At 39.0% G+C, this 10548-nt stretch overlaps 1 protein-coding gene across 2 annotated transcripts; it reads right to left on the bottom strand.

The window, feature by feature from the left end:
• Positions 1–1270: 1270 nt before the first annotated feature.
• LOC146896238 (mannan endo-1,4-beta-mannosidase 6-like) lies at positions 1271–4086 on the bottom strand. 2 transcript variants are annotated; one of them, XM_085733003.1, is made up of 6 exons: positions 3946–4086; positions 3334–3411; positions 2781–3243; positions 2558–2680; positions 2095–2306; positions 1271–1977 (listed from the first exon to the last, which is right to left on the bottom strand). In XM_085733003.1, the coding sequence occupies exons 1-6, from the start codon at positions 3999–4001 to the stop codon at positions 1545–1547; spliced, it is 1365 nt and encodes a 454-aa protein (XP_085589129.1). In that variant the 5' UTR covers positions 4002–4086; the 3' UTR covers positions 1271–1544. The 2 variants fall into 2 exon arrangements, with proteins under 2 accessions (XP_085589129.1, XP_085589128.1); XM_085733002.1 differs by lacking the exon at positions 3946–4086 and having other exon boundaries at positions 3334–3520.
• Positions 4087–10548: the final 6462 nt, after the last annotated feature.

Genomic DNA, 10548 nt, shown 5'->3' with positions numbered 1-10548 from the left:
AGCCTCTCTCTCTCTCTCTCTCTCTCTCTCTCTCTCTCTCTCTCTCTCTCCCTCCCTCCCTCCCTCCCTCCCTCTCTCTCTCTCTCTCTCTCTCTCTCTCTCGAGATTTCTTCTCATTCATCTACTAAAGAGGGGTGATTTATGATCAATTTTTGACCCAAAATTACCCCTTTAACTCGTTTTGTTAGCATTAATATAAAGGGGTAATTTTGGGTCAAAAATTGTTTTTTTATTGCTATGAAAAAATGAAAAAAATATGCATTTTATAAATATTTTATAAAAAATAGAGTTTTCGCGGGGTTGGGTGTTCAATTTTTACCCCTAATATGGTTTGGGGATGGGGGTGGGGGCGGGGACGGGGATGCCTAAACTCGCCCCGACCTGCCCTGTTGCCATGTCTACTTCGATGCAGTGCAGATCAAATCAATGACTTTAGCGTCATCCACGTTGCAGATCCGTTGACTTGAATATAGTCAAATGTGTAGGTTTTTGTACTTTTCCATTTTATGCTATTAAGATGGATACCGTGAGTTTATTCGCAGATTCATCTTTTTTGTTTTTAGCGAATTTGTATTGTATGATGTATTCTATCAATTTGAATGAAGAATTATATAACTTATTTTTGTAAAAAAAAAACAATAATTTTAGATTAAGATGGAAAGGAAGAGAGAATTAAGGCTTTAACTAGAATTTTAGATTTCAATTTTAATTTTCGGGGAAAATTGTTTTAGAAGTTAAAAGGTTTTCTAAAAATAGGAATTTTCAAAATAGAAATGAAAAAGCATTAATGTATCGTTATTATCAAATTTAAATTTTGAAAGGTGGGTCAAGCTCTTCCAATTTGTCAGTGAAACCTACATATTTAAATCCGTTGCTTTGACGAAGGCATGATAGAATTTGCCTATATTTTATTATGATTTTACTATTTTAAACTTTTTAACATATGCAAATTTGCACATGATAGAAAAACTCTTTTATTATTAATCTCCTTATTTTTATTGTTAACATTATATTCAAGGAACCTTAAAAATAAGGAAATTAATAGGTGTTACACATGAATTTATTTGTATCTTCCTAGAAACTTTATCCACCATTTTTTCGTTTGGAAATTTTTTTCTATTCCACGAACATTATACCCGAAAATAAAGTTTAGTAAACTTGTAACAAATATAGACATATATATATATATATATAATTATTTTTGAAGGAATATATTTATATAATTTTATTCACATGAATCTATGAATATAAGTTAAAACAAACGAACCCGTAGAAAAAACATTAATTATTAAACATAAATTACAATTTTATCCTTAACTTTTGATTTTTTCAAAAACAAAAGTTGGATTTTTTTTATCAAATAAAAAAGCGTCTAAGAAGCTTCTTCGTTTATAAAAGAAGTGGGTCTATTGTAGCGTAATCCCTGTCTCAAAATAATTGTTTTTTTGACATTTTCTTTGTCTCAAAAAAATTGTCACTTTAGAATATCAATGTTGTTTGTATTATTCTTTTTCAATATTATACCTGTATTTATTCCAACTTAACTACTCCTCATCCTCGTAGACTACATTTTGCAACACCTTTTTCTTCTTACAACCCCAGTGGCATCTCTCAGAGCAGAGGGAGTTGAATAGGGCAAGCCTTGTGGATTGAAGGGATATCATGCTTGAAATAGAAGGAGCTTTTGAGAGAACAATTGCATAACCATCATCCATGTAATCTGTTCCATCAGGAAAGAACTGCCACAAAAGGCTTCCAGCCCCACTACCTCCTTTCTTTGTAGAGTTTAGAATTGTCTTGTACACAGTATTTATAAATGTATCTCTATATGTTGAATTATAACCAGGATCTTTTGCAGATACACCAAACTCACCAAAAACAACCGGCATTCCAAGATACTTTTCAGCATCCTCTATGTGGGCTTCCATCCAAGACTTCACAAATGGGATATGGCTATCAGCAACTGATTGTGAAATCCTTCAACAAGGTAAGCCTGAATGTTAGATGTTTAAAGAAATAATGGTTGGCAGAACTTCAGTTCTATCATGTATGTGATAAATACTTAAGTAGAAGCCATCAAGGAAGGAACCTTACCAAGAGTCTGGATATATATGAGCAGAAGCAAAGTCGACACCTAGAACCTGGTGGTTTCTGATAAAATCAGTTCCAACCTGTTGAGCATATGAATTTGGGTTGAACTGAAATCTCTGAGGTGTTGAGGGGCCATAAAATCCTTCTAGGCCAATCTCCAGTAGGTGTTTCGGATCAACGCTCTTAACATAGAATGCCATCTCTTTTATCCATTCCTAAAGAATATATTCAATTGAGTTCAAGGAAGGATTTGATATCAGAAAAATTAACTTATTAGTTGAATGCAATATTATTATTGTGTTTGGGTTTCTTTTTGAAAATATGGAAAAAAATTAGAAAAGAGGGAAATTTTTATTAATAAATTGGCGCTAAAAAGGGGGTGCGTGCGCGCTTTTGTTTCAAAGAGTTCAAATTGGTTATTTTGAGCTCTTTGAACTGAAATAAAAAATATTGAAAACATATATACCTGTAACGTATCACCAGAGGAGTCAGAGGTGCATCGAGGCTCATTCATTAGCTCCCAAGCAAAAATTGTTGGATCTTCCTTATAAGTGATATTTGTGAGTGTGTTAACTCTATTGAGCACAGTCTACACAGCGATCAATCAAGAAATAGTATAGGAACCAAATTAGTTTAAAAGAAAAACAGGAAGCATTAAGTTTTAGGTACATCTCAAGCTAGGAACTTACCTTGACATGGTCCTTGTAGTAGCCTCTGAGAGTTGGATGTGAGAAAAAGTCATCATCAGAGGTCAAGTTAAGGCCAGCAGCATTGCCCCACTTGACATACTGTGCTTTGCCACCATATGCCTCCCAATTGTTAACCAATGATAATATGAGTCTGATTCTGTATTTCTTTGCTTCACTCACCACAAAATCCAGGGCCTTGAATACTACTTCATCATAAAGTGATGGTGATTTCTGAAGGGCTCTCCATTGGCCATCATTGAAGGCCCAAGTCCTACAAACTGTCATACCAACTGAGAATGCATGTTTGAACACCTGAGTGACCCTTCCTCTTGTCGACTCGTCCGCAGCAAATACCATCAACCAGTAAGTGTTGAATCCATTTACATAGAAAGGTTGGTCATTCACTGCAAATTGGTTTCCTTTCTTTTGCACCATCTGCCATTCAGCTTCCTCCATTTCACTCCTTAAACCAAAAACCATATATATTTAATTAAGTGCCTAAAGTTAATTAGAATTAACAACCTAAGACTCTAATAATAATAATAATACGTACCCATAAGTTAAGATGGAATTTGGTATATGAATATTGCTTTCCCAATCTTCATATTCAGTGTCATCAAATGCAGTTGAGCTGAAGGTTTGAGTAAGAATAGTGAGAAAAATGAGAAAGGAAATAACACATAATTGGAATCTCTTGAATATTGCTTCCATATGTTATGTTACCCAGCCAGAGTGTGTATGCATGTATTGGACCACATTGTGATTATATATATATTTGTGATCGATCGATATTGTTTGACACATCAAAGACAGAAGAGTAGTGTGCAAGTTGAGATCAAGTTTAGCCCTAACTTTGAAGCTAAGAAAAGGTTATATATGTATACCATTATTAAGCCGGCAAAACAAGGGTAGGAGTAAAGCAGCAAAAATATGTCAGTCCTAATTCCTAAGGTTCAAGTGGGTTCCACAGAAAATCTAGAAAGAACTTAGGGAATGGATAAAATACAATACAAGAGGGAGAATATGATATATCTATATATCCATCCCTTATATCTAAGATAAACATCTTTATAATAAACTATAGTAGTTGTGAATTGTGATATTGTACTATATGTTTCAATCAGATGCATTTTGATGATAAGAATTGAGAAAACAAAAACCATACCTGTTTATTTGTCTCTGTGTTGTGGCCATGTAGCCAGCTGCAGGTGATTGATCCATTGTTAGGGAAATGCAGAAGAGATTGGAGGATATAGGAGATGGGATTCAATAATTATCAAAGCAAAGCAAAGCAAAAGAGCAAACTAGAAAGCCATGTCGGTTTGAATTGCCACATTTTACTTTGCGTATGACCTTTTCTTGGGAACGGTACGATGTATTATTATTAATACCTCTATACAAAAATCAACACTCACCATTTTGGAACTATTATTAGTTTCAATATTACCCATTCTTTGTTTCTATTCTAAGCCCTTGAGTGGGCATACGTCATTATTGACGACTCATATACAAATCAATAAAACATTTGTGTTTTTTAAACACGACTTCTGATTAAGGAGATAACATCTCATTTATATATTGTATTTTTTGTCATATATATAAATGAGATAACAATAGAGGGATATTCTTGCAACACAAGTACGGGTGTGTCATTAATCACTTAGATTACCATATTAATTAATAAAATGAAGTACTCTAGGTGGATATTGCCTTGCAATATTTTAGTGGTTAACTTAGTACTGTAAGTGGTTTTTTTTTTTTTTTTTGAAACGGCAAAACTTTATTAACGCCACCCTCGCAAAACGCGAGGAGAGGACGGAAGAAGAGAACAAACGGTGCCGCATATAGACGGAACACCCCACCCAAATACAAAAAGCAACAATAAGCCACCCCAAAAGAAACTCCTAAACAATGATAGAAAGTGACAGAAAACAAGCTATGTGCCTGCAATCCGGTTAAATCACCACCAAAATACACAGCCAAAACTCAAAACTAGCCACAAACACACCCAGCCGCAACAAAAACTCCCAAGGTCCAAAGCAGAAAGGGGAACAGCAGGAAAACAGAAAGCACAATTGCAGGAGCTCTGAAGCACCGGTACTCCAATTTGCAAAACGTACCAGTACCGGGTACTTCGCTGGTACTGGTACTCGTACGGTACGCGTACAGTACGCACCCATGACGCACCAGTTTTATTTTTTTGTTTTTTTTAATGTTGGTACGGTTATGGTACGGCGGTGGTACTCTGAGGGTACTCATAACATTTTTTTTCTTGAGAAAAGGAGGCTTTTCATGAGAATTAATAGCAATTATAGTTTTTTTTTTTACAAGAGTGACAACAACATTTACTAGACTACTGCTACTACTTACTTAATGTCCACCTTTTCTTGTCTGCCAATAGTTGCAGAAGTAGAAAAGTCTAACACTCAAGCCTTGTTAAACCATTATTTTACCGTGCAATGTATATTTTTATCTTCCTTTTTCGTATTGTATAAAATGCAATCCTTGTTAAGCTTTTGTTCTCACTTGTCACTTGATTATACTATATTTGCAATATAATTTCCTCATGCTATGTTATTTAAATTAAAAAAAAATATATATTATCCTAACGTACCCGTACCTGTGTTTTTTGAGAAATGTCGTATCCCGTACCCGTACCCGTACCGGGTACCGTACCCGTACCCGTGCAACGTAGGGCAGGAGCCAATACACCATAGCAGCTGATCAGGCGCAATAGCAGACCCAACACAGCAGCACCAAACCGCAACAGCTGCTGTCCAAAACCAGCAGAAGCAGCAAGACAGCATCAGCAGCCCCCATCGCACCTAAACCGCAACAGACTCCACCAAGCTAAACCAGCCGCAATATACACTCCCTTGGGCACCAACACCATTCGTAGTACATGCACATAGGTATAGAGATTCTATACAAGGACCAACGCCACGACAAAACCTTTATGTCATCCACAATTTCGTCCACCTCCGTGATCCGGGAATTAAACACACTATTATTCCTCGCAATCCACAACACCCACACCGTAGCATGCCAAATGAGTCTCAGGCCCTTACGAATTCTCTTATTCCGCTCACCTTCACTCCAACACTCCCAAAGCACAAATAAATTAGGCGGAATTAACAGAAACCTCTCCCACCACCGCATGATGCCTTGCCACACCCTACCCGCTATATCACAATGGAGAAAGAGATGAGTTGAGGATTCATCCACCCTTTCACAAAGAGCACATAACCGAGAAGCCTCCATTGGTAAGACATTTCTAACCGCAAGATTAACCTTAGTCGGAATTCTATCATAGAGGAGCTTCCAAGAGAGCGCCACCACCCTCGACAGTGCCGGACTCTTCCATATTTTTCTAAACACTCTTTTCTCCGGCACACTCCACAAATCTTCCCTCAACACCATGCCCTCTAATTTTCCATATGCTGACTTAACGGAAAAGAATCCTGAGTCCTCCAAACCCCACTTCCACCTATCTTCCTCATGAGACAAAGACATACCTTCCAAATCTAACATAAGATTTGCAAAGAGTTGCTCCTCCCAATCAAAAAAATCCCGCCTCCACGCAAAATGCCACACCGTTGAAGAGCCTACCACTTCCCCTAGCTCACCTACCAACGAATCTTTTTGATTAGAGATCGAGTAAAGTCTAGGGTATTTACTCCTAAAAGTCGTATCCCCTCTCCACTTGATATGCCAAAAACTAGAGTTCCTTCCATTACCAATGATTCTAGTTAACTCCATATTAAACCACCCTTGGGCACCAAAATTCTCCAAGTTGACCATATCCTTCCACCAACGAGAAGCACTCCTCCAATTTTGAGCCATCCCGCCATCCAACATCATAGTCACACAATGGCCGTATCTCTCCACCAAAACATCCTTCCATACGGCTTATTCCCCATCCAACAACCTCCACTTCCATTTTGCCAACAAGCTAACATTGAGGATTCTAACGTCACGCACACCTAGTCCACCATAATCCTTGTGTTGGCACACCGATTTCCAACTCACCCAACTAATCTTTCTACCGGCTCCCACACCTCCTCAAAGAAATTCTCTTAGGATTCTCACTATTCTCCGCCAAACTTTGGAAGGCATCTTCAAGAAAGACAAATAAAAAATAGGAATCGCATTTAATACCGAATTTAGGAGGATAATCCTACCTCCCAAACTAATGTATTTATGCCCCCAAGAGTTCAACCTCCTACCCAATTGCTCCACCATCGGCTCCCAAGTCGCAACGCTTCTTGGATTAGCTCCAACCGGAAGCCCCAAATACTTAAAAGGAAGGCTTCCTTCACTACAATTCAAGAAATTACAAGCCATTTCGGAACATTGACACCAATCAAACAACTCTTAAAAAAATTAATCATAAGACCCGTCGCCATCTCAAAACCTCTTAGCACTGCCTTCAAGGTCCAAGGATTATCAACCATTGCCTTACCAATACAAAGAGTGTCATCGGCATATTGAAGGTGAGAAACCTCTAAACCATTCCTTCTAAACTCAAAACCTTCGAAGAGTTTAAGCGAGACCACATTTCTCATGACCCCACTAAAGCCTTCTGCCACTAGCAAAAAGAGAAGAGGTGCTAAGGGATCTCCTTGCTTGAGGCCTCGATGGATGTTTATCTCCTCCGTAGGGCTACCATTAACAAGAATCGACATACTTCCCCCACACACACGCCTTCATCCAAGCCACCCATTTCGGACACATCCCTACTCTTCCCATCATATACTCCAAAAAACTCCAATCCGCCGAATCATAGGCTTTCTCAAAGTCCACCTTAAAAATCAAACATTGCTTCTTCATTTTCTTCGCATAGTCCACCAACTCATTCACCACTAACACCCCGTCTACTAAATTCCTACACTTTAGAAACGCCGATTGAGTTGGAGAAATAATGGAATTCATAACCCCCACCAAGCGCCTAGCCAAAACTTTAGCAAGAATTTTATATAGACAACCAAGCAAAGAGATGGGACGATAATCCTTTAAAGCCAAAGGAGATGAAACTTTCGGAATCAAAGCTACAAAATATGCCAACATACATTTAGGGAGCACCTCATTACCATGAATTTGATCAAACATTATCCGAACTTCATCCTTGATTAAAAACCAAAACTCCTTCACGAAAGCAAAATTAAAACCATCCGGTCCTAGACTTTTATTCCCATCACTATCCCTAACCACCGCTTCAATTTCCATCATCGAAAAAGGAGCAATCAAAGCCTCATTATCCACCTCGGAAAGCACATTAAACGGAACACCATCCAACCTCGGTCTTTCCCAATTTTGAGCTTCCACATGGTTGGTAAAAAACTCCACCACCGCCTTCCTAATCTCCACCGGTGAAGGAATCCACACATCATTCACTCTAAGCGCTTTCAATGAATTTCTAGATGCTCTAGATTTGAAACAATTGTGAAAGAACTTTGTATTTGCATCCCCTTCCTTAAGTCATTTTGAGCGAGACCTTTGCACCATCATAGCATTCTTGCCCTTTAGAAGCCTCCAAAGCTCACCAAACTTATCCTTACGGTTAAGAACTTCCAAATCACTCAAACCACCTACCTCCCCCTTCTCGTCGAGCCCCTTGATCTCCTCCGTTAACACTTCCACCCTCTCATCCATCCTCTCATATTCATCCTTGTTCCACTCCTTAATTCTATGCTTGAGAAATTTTAACTTTTCTTTTAGCACAAAACTCATCCAACCGCCCACATTATGCCCTCTCCAAGACTCCTCCACCACCCTTTTAAAGTCCCGGTTTTGTAGACAAAAATTATTGAAACGAAAAGGTTTTGGACCCCAATCCCATCCTCCCACCTTAAGCAAAAGAGGACAATGATCCGAAACATCTCTCGGAAGTACCCAAAGAGATGTCTCTCCCCACAATTGAGACCACTCCGCCGAAAGAAGGACCCGATCTATACGACTCATCGCGATACCATTGGGGTGACACCACGTAAACCTTCTACCAGGCACACTAGAGTCTTCCAACTCCGCCTCCCCCAAAAAGTTATTGAAGAGAAACTTTCCAACACATGCGTCGAAGACATCTCAACATTTACCCCTCTTCTTTCATCCCTCCTAAGGACCGAATTAAAGTCTCCCAATACACACCAAGTCCCTCCACCTCTCGTCTTCCTCTCATTCGTAATACTATCCCACATTCTTCGTTTGGCCGCCAAATTGCATTTTGCATAAACATTAATAACAACACATCTATGCTTCAACACGCCCCACTCCAAACACACTCCCACATACCCTTCCCTTTGAAAAGTAAACAAAGTAGTCGCACTCGATTTACTCCAAAGAGAAAGGATACCCCCACTATTGCCAACCGACGGACAAAACACCCACTCACAATCCTCACTCCCCCAAAGATTATAACAAAGTGATGGTGTTATAACCTCTAGCTTAGTCTCTTGGATTGCCATAAACTCCACTTTATTTAGTCTAATTAAGTTCTGAATTTTTTTCTTCTTCACCCTTCCCCCCAAACCTCGAGCATTGAATGTCGACATAATCATTGGTCCACATTGATCCTCTCCCTAGAAACCTTCTTCTTGACATCAACACGTTCCAACACTACCAATTTCTTCGGCATGGACCCCTCCACCATAGAAAAGGAGTAACCCGCTTTCTTTTGAATTCCAAAAACCTTATCCGCCGCAAGTCCCTCCAAAATCTCTCCATCCGCCAAACCCACCGCCAATTGCGTTTCAGGGACAACTTCCCCAAAACTGCTAGAGAACATCCGTAAACCAGAGACGGACGTACGTAAGCCGACATTTTCTTGCGCCTTAGTGTTGGACAACCTACTCATCACCTCCCCACCTTCTTCCTGATCACGAGGGCAAACCTCCTCTACCACTGCCACCTTCCTTTTCATTTCCTTTGACAACATCCTCCTCCTCCTTCTAGCCTCCCTCCTATCCTCCAATACATCCGGGTTCTGAGTATGATTGGACATCACTCCATGGGCTGACCCAAACCTCTCCGAACGAAGCTTCCGCCGTTGCCGCTGCTTAATGTTGATAAGTTTCTCATTATCATCAAAATCCTCTATAGAATTACTGTAATGTGAACAATCAGACTGATAGGGCCAAACCGCAAGTGCACGGCCTATCGAAGTAATAGTAGTAAGTAGAGTTATCGTTCCGCAAGGGAGTTGTTCAACTTAATTAACTTTTAATGAATGATTAGAGGAGAGAAAGTTAATGAAAGAGAGTTTGATTGCTGAAGGTAAAAAACAATAATAATAAAGGGCCTTAGGATCATTGGTTCATCATAATGACTAATCCTTCACTAAACAAAACCTAAACATCTAATTTCATGATTTACACACTAATTTCTAAAGACCGGTTTCCCTTAGCCCCTCACCTTTCCGATGAAAGTCTGGCGAGAGTTTACTTCTAGCAACCAAGCCTATTTCGCTGACATGATTACTAGAAGATGCATAGAGGATTGAAACTACTCTTTGTCTCAATAATTGCAAAGACTATTTCACTGTTTTGCAATTATTGTCTAGATTCACTTGTTCCAACATCAAGACTCCGCTCTCGCTTTATGAATTGATGTTTAGGATGATGGATTAACGATTATCAAACCCTCCGCTTTCGCTTCCACAATTTGATAATTGTTAATCCACGTTAAGACGGTGAATCTAGATTAGAAATTAGGGTTACATAGAAATTAGGGTTTAGACATGTTTTGTTTAGGATTGAGTCATTAGACTCCCCAA

Source organism: Medicago sativa, chromosome 8 (assembly GCF_051527215.1).
Source record: "Medicago sativa cultivar Bolivia chromosome 8, Bolivia_mono, whole genome shotgun sequence".
In the NCBI taxonomy this organism is placed as follows: Eukaryota; Viridiplantae; Streptophyta; class Magnoliopsida; order Fabales; family Fabaceae; genus Medicago; species Medicago sativa.
The sequence above is the reverse complement of the archived record's forward strand: the minus strand, read 5'-3'. Positions and strand labels throughout refer to the sequence as shown.

What these genes read in the sequence shown, in the direction of transcription:
- LOC146896238 (XM_085733002.1), bottom strand. Translation starts at nt 3,491, where the DNA reads ATGGAAGCAATATTCAAGAGATTCCAATTATGTGTTATTTCCTTTCTC. An exon ending in ACTACAAGGACCATGTCAAG is followed by an intron (nt 2,681 to 2,780) that starts GTAAGTTCCTAG and finishes ATCGCTGTGTAG; the next exon opens with ACTGTGCTCAATAGAGTTAA. An exon ending in CATATATATCCAGACTCTTG is followed by an intron (nt 1,978 to 2,094) that starts GTAAGGTTCCTT and finishes ACCTTGTTGAAG; the next exon opens with GATTTCACAATCAGTTGCTG.